The 17,397-nt window shown below is 38.4% G+C and overlaps 1 protein-coding gene across 6 annotated transcripts in view; it reads left to right on the forward strand.

The window, feature by feature from the left end:
* The window catches only part of FAM13A (family with sequence similarity 13 member A), a 134,326-nt gene that overhangs the window by 9,310 nt on the left and 107,619 nt on the right, over positions 1-17,397 (forward strand). For 5 of the 6 annotated variants that reach the window (XM_062574218.1, XM_062574215.1, XM_062574214.1 and 2 more), the window contains exons 4-5: positions 5,847-6,027; positions 17,110-17,269. In XM_062574218.1, the coding sequence (XP_062430202.1) occupies positions 5,847-6,027; positions 17,110-17,269 (341 nt within the window). Of the gene's footprint in view, positions 1-5,846; positions 6,028-9,837; positions 9,851-17,109; positions 17,270-17,397 lie in introns of those variants that run through there. The other variant, XM_062574219.1, reaches the window with a different exon arrangement.

The following is a 17,397-nucleotide window of genomic DNA, read 5'->3' on the forward strand; positions in this document are numbered from 1 at the left end:
CTTCTCCCCTCCTCCCCCCACAATGCTGCCTGTTCGCTTTGGCCTCTTGACATTGTTTCATCCTAGCAAGTTTACGTTTCGGAGTATACAGGATCTAAATGTGAGTCTGGTCTCATGTATTCCTCCCTCTTGCAGCTTGCTGTGGCTGGCAAGTTTTTGCAAGGTGCCAGTGAATGGCCTAGCTAGTTTGAAGGAGAGAGGTGGGAGTTGGTGGAAGGGGGTGGAGGAGTTCCATTTTGGATCAACAGGTCAGTTTAGGGAACACTTGGCAGCTGGTGCTGTTTGAGTTACATAGGCAGGCAGAACCAAAAATATAGGTTGTGTTGGAGGATTTTAGAGGTCAAGCTTCAGCCTGAACAGTAGCTGTGAAAATGAATAAATGGGACTTTTTACCATGATAATAGCAACAGTGCAGCAAATCAGATTGGGTAATTGTCTATGGTTCTACAGGCTACTGTGGCATGATTTTAAGTTTTTCCTTTGACTTTTATTGTCACTTTGGTGTTATCATGAGTAGTTCCAAACTAGGAGAATAACTTCTGTTTTCCACAGGACCCTTTCCTCTGGGGCAGGGTCATGTCTTAAGCAGATCGCTACCTGACAGAGAACTGAAGTCCTCTTCCCATAGACTGTAGAGGGTGAAAGAAAGGCTTTGATTCCTCCAGCAGCCCTCTGGGTGCAGTCGTGACTATAACATACAGCCTGCTGCCTATGCGCTGAAGATTAATTTCTTAGGGTGCACTGATAGCTACAGACAGATGCATGGTCTTCTGTTCCCCTTTTGAGCTGGTAGTATGGAAGGCAACTGAAAGCTATGTGGACATGATAGCATGACACTGAACTGGAGCCTCTCTTCCTCACCTGACAGCAGAGATAATTAGCTAAGGCATGGCATCATGCTAATACAGTTTCAGTGCTTCCAGGCAGGAGTTGTTTGGGGTCAGACCATTTGAAACATGAGCAAAACAAATACACACACCTCTCTGCAGGCATCCATACCCTTAGTGATGTTCAGACAGCATGCTATATAGGGGGAAGGAGTAGCATGAAAAGAGATTGAACTGGGGAATTAGATCGTGTTTGTAGCATGTCAGAAACCCATTATGTATAAAAATAGACTGTGTATGTCCCTCTTGCTGTGCTCTCTGAGTGGATACTGAAATTAAATGAGACTAAACACCTTTGCAAATCTGTCTGAAGACCTGCCTCCTATACTGCTGTGGTGGCTGTTTCTAGTTAATTAAAATTTTCATCTTTTTCTTTCACTGTGAAAGTGCATGCCCTCTTCTGTTATCTCCTTGACTTCTCCTGTCCCTCTATAGCCTGACCCTACCTCAGCTCTAAGATGCCATGCTGCTTTTGCTGCCTGCCTTGGCCTGCTGCCAGTTGCTCTGTGCTCTGCCATCCTCTAGCTGGTGTCTAGACATGGCCTGAGGCTGCCTGTTTTCTTTAAAAGAATTTCCCCCTTCCTCTGCCCAGAACACACTGTCTCATCTCCTGTTTCAAGCCCGCCCTTGTCATTCATCTAGCAGGGCTTCTTTTGCTGATTTCTGCTGGGGTGCTCTCTCTCTAATGTGACTTCTGTCAGGGGTTCAAACTAAAAAAGTGAATGCTTAAACTTTGTCTTGAGAACAGCTTTCCCTTTCCCTCAACTTTCATTCTTCTGTTATTCCCTTTTCCTCCTTTCTACCTTACTGGGCAAGACTTTCAAAAGAGCTCAGTGTGCTGAATGAAATACTGTGTGTTAGTATGCAAGCATATTTGGAAAACTGGCTTAAATATAGGCTCCTGAATTGGAGTAGAATGCCTTTGAAAATCTGGCACTCTGGTGCTTCCATTACATTGACAAGCTTGTTTATCTCATCTCAAGATGCTGCAGAGACTAAAGCATGTGCTTAACTTAGTGCTACCCTGTTTCATGTTCTTGAATAAGTAAGACTAGACATGGTAGTCCTGACTTCATAGAACAGCTTGTACCCTACATTTGGCATGTACGTAAGCTTAGGGCTTTGATACATTTGATACTCGTCTTTATAATGGCATCAGCAGCACTGGTGTTCTAAGGTGTCTCTGATACTCTGTACCAGCTGAGTAATCCTCAGTGGTTGACTTCTAATCAAATAGAAAAATTGTCTAGTGGGTGGACAGATGAATGAGAAATGCTCCAAGCAATTGGTTGTCATGACTCAAGTATTCATGCTCCATTGTAAGTTAGAAGGCTGTTTTTCTTGAAGTAATATGGTCATGGATACTAAGGTACATTTGCCCTGACAAATGTACAGAGTGCAGTGAATGTGCTCTAGGTGACCTTGCTTGAGGTGTTGGACTAGGTGATCTCCAGAGGTCCCTTCCAACCTCAACCATTCTGTGATTCTGTGAATGTTGTATGCACATTACTTTCCTCTAAATTTCCTATGAATCGTAATTACTAATTGTAAAAGTAAAGCTGAAGTCAGTAGAAAAGGAGTGTCACTTGGAAAATTCAGAAATGAGGGAGAGGGTTTTGTTTTTTGTTTTGTTTTAGAATTGTGTTTGGAGGAAGGTTTGACTTCATTCTCTTGCCTTTCAGCTGGAAAAGGGGGAGAGAACACAACTGTGTTTTCTGTTTCCCTTTTAGCAGGGCAGTGATTTTTAGGGCTCAGTAAATAGGGTTTTCTACTTCATGTTATTCAGTGATTGTGGGCCCTTCAGTAAGGGTAATTTCTAAAGATCTTATATTTTGATATCTGACTTTATTCTTAAAAGTACCAGAAATAAAGGCATAATACACCTAATATTGATATAATGCTGAGTAAGGAACAAAGATTTGAGTGTGTCCAGCAATAAGTGTCTTCAATAGTGATCCACACCACATAATAGATCATGCATAATGAACAGGGGCATCCAATTCCTTAAATACAACTGATGATACGAGGCCAATAGCTTTGTTTGTAGTCAGAGTGCAAGCCAGTGTTCAGAATGTCTCATGGATGTTATTGGCATCTTGCTAATATTGAATTGTTGAGATATCATTCAGTAAATGAAAAGTACCTGACAACGTAATGCCCCAGAGGGGGGCTCAGAGAAGCAATAGTTCTCTAGGGCCTTCCCTAATTAGGTGATGGGATGATGGTGATGGTAGAGAAGTGTTCTTTTCTAAATAACGACTTTAACTTTCTGGATCGTAACTGCAAGTAGTTAATGTTAAAGAACAGTATGTGCTAGTTCGTTTCATTATCTAAAGAGCAGTATGTTAGGAGGTGAATTTTAATGTTCTGGTTCTATGGAAATTGGTTGTGTTTTTGACTTCAAGTTTCATGAAAAGGTAATAAGTAATCAAGTCACACTGTCCTGTCCATTTTGATCAGTTCAGATATAAATCCAATTAAATTCCTTATTGCTATTCAGTTTAATACAGCCTTCTGAAAGAGTTCTAAAGCTTTGCTGCAGACAAAAAAATAGTAAATTTATCACTGTTAGCAAGCTGATTCAGAGAAGTTAGATCATGATTCTTTTTCTGTATAACTCTTGTCTTTAAAAAAATACTTGCTATAAGTAAGCAAGTACTCTTTCTTATCTGCTTAATGGATATTTTACTTTCTTCCGGAGGAGGTAACTTGGCTGTAGAAGAAAATGATACAATTAATTAATTAAAATGTTTGGTTGTGTAGTTTGACTGGCATTTAAATTTTGGCCTGCTGTCATGAAAGAATTTGTATTAGCTCTGTGGAACCAAGAAAGACAGATTAAAATGAATTCTTCAGTTGAAATCCCGGAAGTTACATTGTATGAAGTAAGGAGCACACACATACAAAACTTGCTTGCTTCCCAAACTATATGCAGGATAAATCTTTTTTATTAGCCACAAAAATGTCTGATTGGAAAACAGAAATCATTGCAATTTAATGACTGAATTCTCAGAAGTAACTCCCAGATATTTCTACCCAAGCTGTTAATTTACATGGTTAACCACTTGTCAGAGGCCCTACCCCTAGAATACTATGCAATCCAGCCCTGAAAGTTTTCTAGGAAATGAAAAGAAGAAATGAAGGTGAAACTTTTGAAGCTTACTTCAAACATATCTCATACTATATTCACAGGGTTTTTTTTCCAAGCCAAAATTTTGGGGAAATGTAAAATGCCATTTTCTTCGAAGTATTTGTGCCTAATGCAGAGGGCAGGCACATGGTTTTCCCCCTGCCTGTACTTCTACTCTGCATGCTGGTACCAGCATCTACAGTAGACACAGTAGCTGGTTGCTGACCTGCTTCAGATGTGTCCTCTTTTTTAGTTTGTTTTTGACTTTTTTTTTCTTTTCTCCCCAAACCTTCCCCCCCCCCCACCCCAGATAAGGAGTCAGGAGAGAAAAAAAGATCAAAAACAAACAAAAAAAGTCTTAAAGCCTGAGCAAGGTTTGGTTTTTGACTGAAAGCTGGGTAAATAGGATCATAATGTCCTCTGAACCACAGAATTCCTTATTGCCCTAAGTATGTAGAGGAGTTGTGTATTCTCACACTAAGTCAGCAACTACTTTGGGATAGGGCAGTCCCTTGCAGAGAACATAGAGACTCGGCATGTAATGTGAGCTCACCTTGGCTTTGTAGAGCAAAGACATCTCTCCAAAACCACTAGAATTGTTGTTAAAGTTTAAAGTCAATCTCTATGGAGAAAAAGCGATTACCCAACAACAGTTTTGCAATGTTAAAACCATCAGACTGTAAAACTGATAACTTAAAAAAAAAAAAAAAAAGGAAAAGAAAAGAAAAGAAAAGAAAAAACTAGAAATGCACAGCTGCAGTCCTGTGGATAGATATTGCTTATAAGAGAGCAGCGAGGAAAACCTTTTGATGTCAGCAGTCTATCTGAAAGCCTAGTTACACAAAACCCCCAAAGCTTGGTGATGGTAGGAGCTTTCTAGAGAGCTTTCATTCTAGTAGAGAGAGGAAATAAATACTTCCAAGCTTTAAGACATCCTATTTTGGCAAAGGGGAAGGATTTTTTCCTGCAAAACTTGGATTTTTTTTTTATTTAAATATATTTAAAAAAATTTAATGTTTTGAATGTTTTGATGGGTCCAAAATTCTTCTTTTTTTAATGGGGTGGAGTAGAGAAGCAAAAAATTTTGAAGTTTTTTTAAACTGTGTTCCAAAAGCAGAACAAAATTAAGTAGAAACTGTGATCTATGAACCTTAGACTGTACAGGGAAATAACACTGACATGCTAACTTTACGCCTAATTATAGCTCCCTATAGTGTGTAACGCTTCTCTCAAAAACCCTTTTGCCTTAAGCAACACTTTTTGTGAAAGGTTTAGTATGGAGTCAGGTATGCAGTTGTCACAGTGAGGAAAGCTCTTCCTAAGACATTCTTAGAAGACATTAGAGCACTATATTGCAATACCTGCATTTCAGAAGCCTCCATGTGTTATTACTGTTTATTCTTTCTGGAGATCTTCATGAGATGGGAAGTTGAAAAACAGCGTATGAGACAGGACTAGGGAAGCAAGTCAGCGTCTGGAAGAAGCTAGGAAGTAGGAGATCTGGTAAAGCTGGAGTTACAACAAACGTAGCAGTATATTGGAAAGGAATGAATGTGATTTAAGGCTGTTAGCTGTAACCACTGCTGCTTCAGCTCTGGAAAAGCCATTGCAACATAAGGGTGAGCATGAAATGTTGACAAACATAGCTAAGGGGAGCCTTGGGAGAAAAGTACACTTTCCCTGAGGAAAGTTAAGGTGCTTGGAGGATTCTTTATCTTAGAATAGAACTAAACTTTAGATCCTGTTTGCTCGCCTCTGTATGTACACTGGTAGCAATGTAGAAAACATACATATATGTTGTTTTTTTTTTCTCCTCTTGTTTTTCCTAGATTCTAGGAATGACATGCTGAAGGAAAGTAATTTGAAAGAACTCCTTAAAGAATTGCCTGATGCTCATTATTGCCTGCTGAAGTATCTCTGCCGGTTCCTGACAAAAGTTGCTGAACATCATGTAGAGAACAGGATGAATCTTTGCAATCTTGCCACTGTTTTTGGACCAAACTGCTTTCAGTAAGTAGACAGGGTTTTCACTTTTCATCTCATGTTGGCTGAGCATATTGTAGAGCAGATAGCCAGAAAGGTAGCTCAGAACCCTAGTTGTTCGAGATGATTAAACAAAGGTAATCGTAGGGTTTTTGTAGTAACTTATAGGGCTAAGTTTATCATTTGAGCTGAATGGGAGGTAAGTTGCTCTCCCCTTCTGTCTTGTAATACTCCTAAATGGTTTCTGTTTCAACACATTGCTGTATTGACACCAGTACTCACACAGTGAAAGAAGGTGAGAGTTTATGAAGGCAAGGAGACTTGGGCTTATACAACTTTCTTCCTTGGCTGTCAGAAAATATGGATGTTTCTCTACAGAAGGCTTTGAGAAAAGGTTTTGAGGAGATTAAGGACTCAGGGGCAGTACCCAGGTAGTGTATAACTTCCAGAGAGGATGCTGCATAGTCGATGTAGATTTAGCCTCTGGTGATCCAAGATTGTCCTCAAGATGCCAATGACTCTGAGGTTTTTATCATTCTGCTATATTTAGAAACTGGCCTGGAGGTCTTGGGATTTGGTTGGCCTTATGAGCCTTCCTACCAGATTCACTAGTTTTATTAGCTTCTTTCTTTTGGCCCACTTCCTTGCTTCCTATGGTGAAGAAAATGCACTGTTCCTACTGCTGGGTGTTTTAGCAGTAGTGGGGAGAGTTAGTTCCAGATGCAAGAATGCTCTCATGCAAGAGTGTTCCTTTTGAGTCCGTTCCATGAGGCAGTGCATCATTAGCATCTTTGTCCTCCTCTTGCCTGTAATTGACCCACAGGCAAGCATTCAAGATCTGAGACAATAATATGGGAGAAAAAGGGGAGTTTTGATCACAGTTGGCTGTGAGAGATCCATGATACCAGCAAAAAGAGAGAAGTTAGTTACTTATAGCAAATGTCCAGTTTGTATTGGTCCTTGGAAATTTTCTTTCTGAATAACACTGATTGCTAAGTTGCTTATTGAGACTTAGAGTAGATTAATTGCCGAATGAGACTCCCTTGACTTTTATAGCTAGTGGAAAGAAATATACTTATTTAAAGAGAGAAAAAATGGAAGCTGAAGTTAGCTTCCTTGTAATGTATTGAACCTGTTCCATAAACCTAAGTTAGATGCTGCTTGCTTCCTTTCTTAAAGGGGCATATTTTTTTTCAGTTCATTAAGGAGAGAACATGCAGAGATGAGACATGCAAACCCAAACTGGTCCTTGTGACTATACCACAGCCTCCTGTTCAGATATTGCTTATGAATGATGATGGTGAATATGTCAATGTACGAGCATTAAAATATTTGCTTGTATCATGTTAATACAGAAACATAAAGAATAGTATACGGAAAAATTTTTCTTCCCTTCCAAGAGAAAGAAAAAAGACAGCAGTATGTGCAGAAGCATATGAATAAGTGTGTACAAGCACAGCACTGCAAATTCCTGACATGGAACAGCAAAACAATTTTCAAAAATTACAATTGTATGAGCAGTTTTATTTATATGGAGATATTTTAAAGTTTGGGAGTTGCTATCTCTTAGTGGAAGAACAAACAAATTATGTTACAGGAATTTGAGGTCCAATGGCTTACTCTATGTGATTCTAACTCCCAAATGGCTATTTGAATAATTTTAGTTTACTTATCACTTGGTCTAGGAAAGATTTGGAAGTGAACTCTGCATACATTTTGATATGGTTAGATTGAAGAAGGTTGCAGTTTGGAAATGTAAATGGCAGTAAATCAAAGCATAGTCTGCATAGTTGTCTCGACTGATCTCTCCTAATAGGATAGCATAGAAAACGCTTAACAGTTTTTATAACCTTGAGCCTCTTTGAGTAAGAGGAGGAGAATTGCATTGTTCTTTCATGTAAGACTAAGAAAGGCCCAGTTCAGTGCAAACGAAGACACAAGGCCTTTTGTGGGTGTACATGAATGCAGCTATCCTTGCAGTTGAGACATTTAAAATTTCCTATAGAAAATGCAAATGAGGCAATGAAAGCAAGACTTGACATTTAACAAATGGCTATTTTTTTTTGAGACCCCAAAATGTCCAAGTGATACATGTAGATTTTTGTTTAAGCGAAGTTTCACTCCGTGAGCTTTTCAAGGTAATCCAGGTTTATGATCCAGATGAAAAAAAAATATGAGCGGTGGTTTAAATACCCTTTCTGTATAGACGGATGCAGTCTTAAATCGGTGGAATTGTGACTGACAAAGATTTGACAGGTGGAGGAAAGAACTTGCAGCACTCATCTTTAGACTTTGAGCTTAGCCAGCTGGTTAGCCAAGCAGATGTGAAAAAAGATCTTCAGAATGCAGTTTGGAGCTCCAGAGTAAGGCTCTCTGAAGCCTCCTTTGGCAAGGGCTGTCTTTCTACTGACTACAGACAGCTCCTAGACCAAACATTTTTCTCATTTTCCATTGTTAGTTCAAAGCAGCGGATGGAGTGTTGCTCCAGCATAAGGAAAGGAGGCTTACTAGTCAGTTTGTCAGCAATTATAGTGAAATAGGAAATTCTGAAATCTTTTTTTTCTGTCAAAAAATCACACTGATGTCCAAAATTGGTGTCTGTGTAATTAACATGTAGAGGGAAAGGAGATAAAGCCTATCCCCTTACAATGAAGAACTGCTTTCTGCAAGGTACTTTTAGTGACATTTTAGCTATTTAAATATATTTCCTATTCCATCACTAAAGTTGTTTTAGAATTGAATAAATCTCTCTGGCAACTTTCCAGACATTCAGACTTCATTTTAATTTTCTTCATCTCATTCTATTTCTCTACCTTTCATTCTTAGTAATTTGTAAGGGTTTAAAAGTTGGAAAATTAGACTACTTTTATCTTGTTCACTACTTCCCCTACTTCCTTATTTGCTTTGTCTCATGTCGTACTGGTGCTCTTCTAATGTAAGCGGTTATCATGTGTTTTCTATTTTTATAATGAATGGAAAAAGGGGGAAAATGGCTATTTGCACTCTTTGTAATGAAGTGTGATGTGAGATCCAAGAAAATGTACAGGACAAGGGAAAATAGCTCCAAAAAAAAGGGAATACAGTGATTTGGTGCAGTTTTTCTTCAAGTTGGACTTGTAAATTTTTTTGGTACGACTCCTAAGAAGTCTTTTTGTATCATGAAATTGTTTTTAACATAAAATTTGGTTCTTTTTTCATCTCCCTTTTTCTACCTGAAATGTAGTTCATATGTTCTCCTCTGCCAAGCAAAATATATTTGGAAAGTTTAATTAAAACCACATACTTCAGAAAGATCATATTTTCAAAATTATCTCTTAACCTTTAAAAAAGTTCCCTAGGTAGTTTTAGGCTCCAGAATAGTTATTGTGGTTTTTATGGAAAATAACTAAACTGAAGGAACTTGTGAATTCAAGTCATTTAGTTTATAAAAGACTAGTTTTTGGAGAGTTTTTAAGCTCTGTGTGGTTTTATAAAGTTAAGGGTTTTTTTTTTTTTTTTTGCTTTTTTTAGGGGAAATGATTTTGAGAATTGATAAAACTATATTTTACATAGAACAGTACTTTATTATTACTAAAGGCTTTCTTTGAATTATACATACTAGTGCTTTATGCACTTTAAGCAGCATGCAGATTACCGTCTTCTTACAGAAGGATTTTATCAGGCTGCAGGTACAGATTCTGCTGGTATTGGAAAGCCTTTTCAATGGACTTCTCAATGAGGCAAATTGCACTGCATGAACAAACTAGCCTGGATGTTCACAGATACACGGACTGAAGATACAATAGAACTTTCTAGCTTTTCCTGCCATCTCTTAAAATAACGTTCTGCACAAAAGTGTACAGAAGCACAGGTATTGATTGCGCACTGGGCTTATGATAGTTTTTTTGTGCAGGTGGTTAGATTTAGCTTGAGATTTGATTTATGTTTAGATTAATGACACTAATACATACAGAAAAGTTTTGTCACTGGTTTTGCTCATAAAATATTTGTGTAGCATCACTAATGGATGTAACTAATCCATACAGAATCTGGTTGTTGCCAGGTCTTAGAAATCCATGAATGAAATGCTAAAGTGCCAATCTTAAGACTGTTAGACATAACTATGTCTACATGATAATAACACAATAAAAGTTATCTGGGAGTTATGCCAGAGATCACCCCTGATTTGATAATGCTTTGTGTTTGCACTACCAACAACAGGCATGCACTCTACATTTTAAACTTACTTACCTTCAGATTATTCTTATTGTTCTCTGCTTAGAAAATTCAAATGAGGGGAAAAAACTCAAGTTCGGAGAGAGAAAAGGTAAATCAGCCACTGGGTAACTGTAGGCATTTCAGAGATTCAAGGCTTCTGTTTCCAATGTGTTGCTGAATTTGTAAGAATTAAAGTATGATCTAAATGTCTGCTAGAAGCCAAGGTAAGACATCTATTCAACCTTGGAACCTGCACAGACTGGCCATATGGAGCTGAAATGAAAGCAAAGAGCCTGAACTAGAACTCTTCAGTGAGTAATATCGTCCTTTGAAGCTTTATGGGAATTGATTTTCTTTTCGTGTAGTGTAGCCCCAACCTTGCATCAGTCTTAAAAGCAAGTCCAGGATCAGAGTTCAAAAATGTGTACTCAAAGTTGTTCTAACACGCATTGTTGCAAACTGGAGCATGCAGCATAACCTTTCTTACAGGATTTGTGTAGATTTAAATACTGCATTTGCCAGCAAAGTAGAAGGGCTTGATTTGAATAAGAATGTAATATTTTACAGCCTATAATAAAAGTTTAAAAATATCAAGTATAATATAGGAAGGCCAGAAACATTCTTATCTAGAATCGTACGAAATATTCCTGACATAAAAATGTCATAATGTGTAGGCTTTCTTCTCCTGTTCATTTTCTGTTACCCAATCAGCTTTGTCATCCGGAGTCCATTGGATGGCCAATATGTTAAACAGACAATTGGTAAAGATTGTTTGGTCCTCTTTAAAAATAGAGAGGTGTTCTGGCCAAATTCTGATTTGATTCCTATGTTCTGCTAGCTGAAATCTCCCTGGAAGTGTAAGTTGAGAAAGTTTCTCTTTTATGATCTGCCCAGTGTTAGATGTTGTGATAATCACTGTTTCATCCAACAGATGAAATAGAAATGCTGTTTTTTTCTGTTTTATAAGTGTACCCCCCCCCCCAAACTTTTGGATATTTCCTTGCTTGAAAAGCCTACATGAAAATAAATTACTGCTCTGGGCTGAAAGTTTTCTTTCTTCAGATTCTGATTCGGGAATGATGATAAAACATGCTCAAAATTTAAGTGGAGGAGCAGTTTCACAGGCACAGTAACTCCAGCGTGTGTTCATTTTGTTCAGTTGTGGCCTTGGCTGTACTAAGCCATTTTTATCCCATTCTAGCACAATTTGTAGTTGGAATTTGTGTGCAGAGACAAATCTTGTGTGCAGAGAGAAATCTTGCATGATTTCTCCAGCACTCATATCTTGATCTCCTGGCGCATAAGTAGAGGAGTGCATCTACTCAGGAGACAGTGGACCATTTCAAGAGCCACTTCTGTCATTCACTGCCAACCTCGCCCTCTATGCAAAACAAAATTACGTTTGAGCATCAAAAACCATGTGCAGACATAATCACAAAGTGTGTTTTTTAGTAATGGGAGTGAAGTACTTTGCATAGGAGGTAGGCAATGGATTGCCCTTTGCCTCAGTGTGGAGGGACAAAGTTGTCTACCGTTAATGCAATTTCCTGATGGAAAATAGAGCTCTTACTCTGAAGGACTGAAGAAAGAGGAAGCCTCTATAAAATGAAGACTTTATATAACAAAGACTTTGCAGCAGTACCACTCTAGCTGCTCTGCATTACCTCTGTATCTACTGCAGGTAGAGCAGTAGAATTGCTGAGCTGACTTAAGCTCCTGGCACAGCAAGCAATCTGGCTCTGATTTTAAATATTAGTTAGATGCCTTGTGGTATACTCCAGTGTCTCAGAAGCTTAGACATTTCAGAAAAATCTCTGCAGCAACTTACGTCGTTGCATTTAATCCAAACTGGTGAGATGGCAGTTTGTAAATGGCACAGAGCCTGTAATTGGCTTGCCTACATACTGTGCTTGCTGGCCTCTGATATTGGTGCAGTCAGCAGAAGTGAATGCATGTGTTATCAACTGCACCAATTTGTAGTCCAGATTGTTAAAACAAACCACCTTCATCAACCATTACCTTACTAGACTGAAGTACAGAGCTGAGTTGTGTAACATGAGGCTATGTCTGTTACAAGCATAGTAACATCTGCCTGGAGGGACAGAGCAGATAGCTAAGAGTTATAATTTCTTAAAATACTGCAGCTCTGCTTTCAAAAGCTTCAGTCCTGCGTGCTGAAGAGTTTGTGGGCCTCTGAGGTACTAATGAAAATGCTATGCAAGCTTGGGCTGGAGAGAGAAAAATCCTTTACAGTTTTTCCTATCCTTTGAGTCCCTTCATTTTCTGAGAGATCCCCTAGGGGATTAGTAAGTTTGGTTTGCCATCCTTCTCCATAAAAAGTGTTGTACAAATAGCTGAAGTAGCAATCAGAGAAGACAGCACCCTCAACGTTTTGCACATTAAAATTACAGTGCCATTTCACACGATCTACTTCTGCAAAGCCACTTGGGGAAACAGTAATATACATTTCTCAGCTCAGACAGGGTGGAGTAGGACACCTCTGGAAATTCATAATGAGACGGATCATTTCACATGGAAATCGCCAGCGGCTGCTGCCTGGGGAATTAATTCAGTTCAGCTCACTACAGACAGATGACTGAATCAGTAGCCCTCTGGCCCTCCTTTCAACTTTGGGCAAGTTTCTCATGTGTGGTAGGCAGTGATAGAACCTTCAAGTGAACAATGTCATGTTTGGAAGTGTTACTGCACTCATCTGAGTGAATTCTGGAGATCTGATCTTTCATAAACCATCTATGCATTTAGTGATTTAAAGCTTTTTTACAGGAATCTTGAGCTGAATTAATTTAAGTAATTCTTTCACAGTGAGTGAGTTGAACTGACTTAAGGTCACTTCAGTTCTGAATAAGGGTTACAATACAGGACTTCAGTGTGGTTTAACTAATTGAGTTTGAGACTTTCTTGAGCGTCCCTGTGAAAACAGACATACTACATTTCTTTGGCTTAAAGTGATCTGGAAGACCCCAAAGAACAAGTGAACACATGCATGTGAGGGTCTTGGAGCACTATGGCTTGGGCCAGGTGCCAGGCACGCTGGCAGGGCAGAATGCAGAAATGTGAAATATTGCTAGCTATAATTCTATGAAATAAAGGGCTAACAACTTGATTCTTTTCCAAGAGGTATTTTAGCTTTGAGAATTACTACTACTTCTGCTTGAAATTGGCTTCACCAATAATTTTAATCTTCAAATGCTGCAACATTTTTGGTACTAATGCAACCTTGCTATTGACCTTGCTTAACTGCATTGCATATTGTTAATGCTAAGATCTAGTTTTGACAAAGCACTTTTTCTTAACTGCTAAATGTGGAGCAGCTACATCTTGTGTGTATGAATCATTTTCAGCATCTCTTTGGGAAAGGCAGGATATAAAGAGGGAACACTGGAGATTTTGCTTCTGTTGTTGTCTGTGCTATGTACCTGTTTCATGACCTTGGACAAATCACAGAAAGTACTTGGTGGGCGTTTAACAGCTCAGACAAAGATAGATCTGCACCCATCAACATTTGTGCTGTAGAAATGACTGCAGAAATTACGGGTTTATGACTCCCTTCTAGAAAATGTATTTAACTCATAGTGAAGTAGTTTGTATTTAAATGGCTATAAGTTGATCAAGTCCAGCCATTGAGGATTTTCAGTTGAGCCTCTAGCTCTGTAAGCAGCAAGGTTATTGTATATAAGTAATATACTAGTGATAAATCAGGCATAAAAGAACTGTGACAACAAACACTTCTTTTTGCTAAAATGTTTAACAAGGTCTTTGCAAATGAACATCAAAAGAATTTCTAAGGAACAGGGTGTGGATCATGAAAATGAGAAAATTTCTCATCCAGCTGGGTTTTTCTAGTAATCTGAAGTGTAATTTGTAGGTTTCACAACTTTTCAATTTAGAGAAAAAAAAAAGAAGTAGGATTTTCATTTTTAAAATATATTTTCAGAAAGATCTAGTCAGACTGGTTGATCATGCAGTGTGGTGACAGATAGGTTTTAACTTGTATAAATATGCAAGGTGATGCATACTCATAATCTAAACTCAATACAGGCTAAGCTGCAGATTTGTTGTAAGGAAAAGGTCACCACGACAAGCTCAGAGTGTAATAGTCTGTATGATGGAGGTCTAATTGCAGCAATTAAAAGAAGGAAAAAAGAAACTTTATAGAATGTTTAGATCTGGTTAAGTAGCAGAGAGATGGTAATGGATAATACATGTTATGCCACTGTTAAAATAAAAATCATGCTGCCCTACTTAGTGACTTGGTGCCCTACTGTTGACTGCCTCATGAGAAGTTCAGAGAGGAGTGGCAAAAAGAAACTGAAGCCATGAGCTGTGATGGCCTTTTGTGTTACTTAAGTTCTGCATATACGTGTTACCAAACATGTATATTAGATTGTTCAGAATAAGATACCGAACTTTTCACAGCTTTGATTTAATAGGGTTTAACAGAGGAAGTAATGTGGGGAAAGGATGTCAAGAAAGCACAGAGTTGTGCAGAAACAAAGCAATATTTGTGTGCTTTGCGGCAATTTACTAGTCTGGATTGTTTTTCAAACAGGAAGCATTTTTTGGTGTTAATTGTTGCCTCTAAGTGACATGTAGACTATAGTTGCCAGCAGGTCTGGTTTAGGTCAAGATTCTGCTCTAAAATTGTTTTAAACTATCTTAAATCTTTATTTTGACTTGAAATTACGTTATCAGGCATTTTGCTAGGAATGAGAATTTTTAGGGCACCAGACCCAATTTAGTGGTGCCCTGTTTAAGGGAAATACATTGGGAAACTGCTAGTCAGGAGTTGCCTAAATTAGCAGGGAAGCTCTACAGTAGGCCTACTCTGTCTGCAGCATATCAATTGGCTTGGGAAGAGGAGTTTCCTTATGTTAGAATGGTTACACACATCTCTTGTGTTCATACATTTTCTTTTATTCAGACCAGCTGTCATCTTTAGTGAATATGTGACATTCTCTAATGTAAGTGTCCCCCCATTATACACACATATCCAGCAATAAAAATTGTCCTATTTCTGCTGTATTTAGTCTGAAGCTGGGTTTGACACTAATGAAATCAGTTGACTTAAGGTAGACTGACCTGTTTTACACTGGACAATGCAGAGGTGCATCTGCAATGTAAAATCCTTTTATTTCAGGTCCTGGGACTCCTTAACGTATATTAAGTGTTGAAATGACAGCAGTAAAGATTTTCTTCTTGTGTTTACCAGTTGCACTCTGCTGTAGTGGGATTCTTTTCCCTCTTGACAGGTAGATGCACTGTAGAAAGCAAAGCACTAGAAGAAATCAGTGGCATGTACAGCTTACAGGAAGGCATTTTTTGATGGAAGGTTTCTGGGAGCAGCTGTCTTCAGAGCCTTGTTGTTCGTGTGTGTGTGGCCCCAATAAACATTAGTCACAGCACTTTTACAGTAGCCAGTTGTTTGTAAATTTTTTCTTACATTTCATTTTTGCCTCCCTGTTCCATCTCTTTAAGTCTTTCCCATGTTTTCTGTACCTCTTGATCTGCTATCTCCACCATTCTTTGTAAAATCTTTAGAGGACTCACATCCATGCAGCCACTTGGTGGATGATATAGAGGAGAATGGGTCTGCTGGAAAAACTGTATTGTGTTGGAAAAATATTTTAAACACTGAATACTTTCCAGAAAGCCTACTTTTGCATTTAAAACAAGACTTTAGTCAGTATTGGGCATGACATGCAGAAAAGTCTGCATTCAAAAAAAATGCTCCATAGATGCTTAAATTAATCAAGTGTCCTGGTGACGGGGGGTGGTGTATGCATGTGTGTGTGTATATATAGGTAGATAGGTATCTGTGTCTGTGTGTATATGTATACATAAAAAATACATACATACATATGTATATGTGATACACACACACAATATATATATATATTTTATGTATATACACAAAAAGAAAAAGTGTGTGTGTATGTATGTGTACATATATACACAAACATATATACATTTTTTTCTTTTTTTAACCAGAGGACAATGTGTTGTGAAGTATAAGGAATGGAACACAATACTTTTTCCAAATCAGTATCTTGCCTTTTCTTCTGTGTGTACCTTCAAGCTCTGTGACAAGCATTCCTGGCTGCACAGGGGCCCCTTTCAAGAAGACAAGAAGTTGCATCTTCTCATCCTCTTCTGCAGCCAAGTAGTTGGGCAATCCTCCCAGGAAGTGGAGGTTGGAAGCCATCTCTCTCTCTTCAGATGAATCTTTTAGGGTGTTCTGCTGAAAGCAGCTTCCTGCTCTGTGTTTTGAAAAGCCCTGCAAGTTAAAAGCTTACTTTAAAGAGAAGGGTCAACTCACAAAGTGGATGAAGAAACACGTGCAGCCTGAGGTAACCTTAAGCTGCAGAGATCTTGCTTAACGTTTTCTTTTACTGTCCTGCTCAGCATGTTAGTTTCTTTTGTGAATTTTTGTTGTTGTGGTAGTGTTTTGTTTTTTGACTCATTCTTCTCATTTATCTTTGAGGTCATCATGAATCATTTTTTGGAGGTACCTGACTTTTCCCCTTGACTGTTTGGAGAGTTTTAAGCACGTCATGGTGTCTGTACTGCAATCATGAACCCAACTTTTAGATAAGTGTATTTTGAAGTCGGTGGTGTCTCATTTGATAGTTGTCTCAACTGGATCTCTACATTGATTCTGTAAAGTAGATTGTTTGACTAGCAGATACAGTATTTAATATCAATAGGAAAAACTGCAGATAAACTGTAATAATTGTAACCAGCATAGGTATAATCCTTCTTTCCCAGACAGAGTTTTTCGTGTGCCTACAAGCCAGCCTGTATCTGCTACTGAAATGTTACAAGGACTTTGTGCATGAACATTTGTCTATTAAGTACTTATAACACTGTGCTTCATGTTCCATCCGATTTCAGTGTGGCTTCAGGATTTGAAGGGATAAAGGAACAAGAGATCTGCAACAAGATAATGACTAAAATGCTGGAAAACTACAGTACCTTGTTTGAATTGGAGAGTTTGAAAAAGGAAGAAGAAAAGCCTCCATGTGAAGAGCTAGCAAGAATTATTTTGTTCAAAGTGAGTATCTCTAATATTTCATTTTCTTAAATCATCAAGGCAAGCACATTCCAGGCTTCAATTCAGAAATCTTTTAGATTAGTATGACAGAGCCTGCCTCCCACTTATATTCTCTAGTATTGATTGTT

The sequence above is a fragment of the Rhea pennata genome, chromosome 4 (assembly GCF_028389875.1).
Source record: "Rhea pennata isolate bPtePen1 chromosome 4, bPtePen1.pri, whole genome shotgun sequence".
Classification (NCBI taxonomy): domain Eukaryota; kingdom Metazoa; phylum Chordata; class Aves; order Rheiformes; family Rheidae; genus Rhea; species Rhea pennata.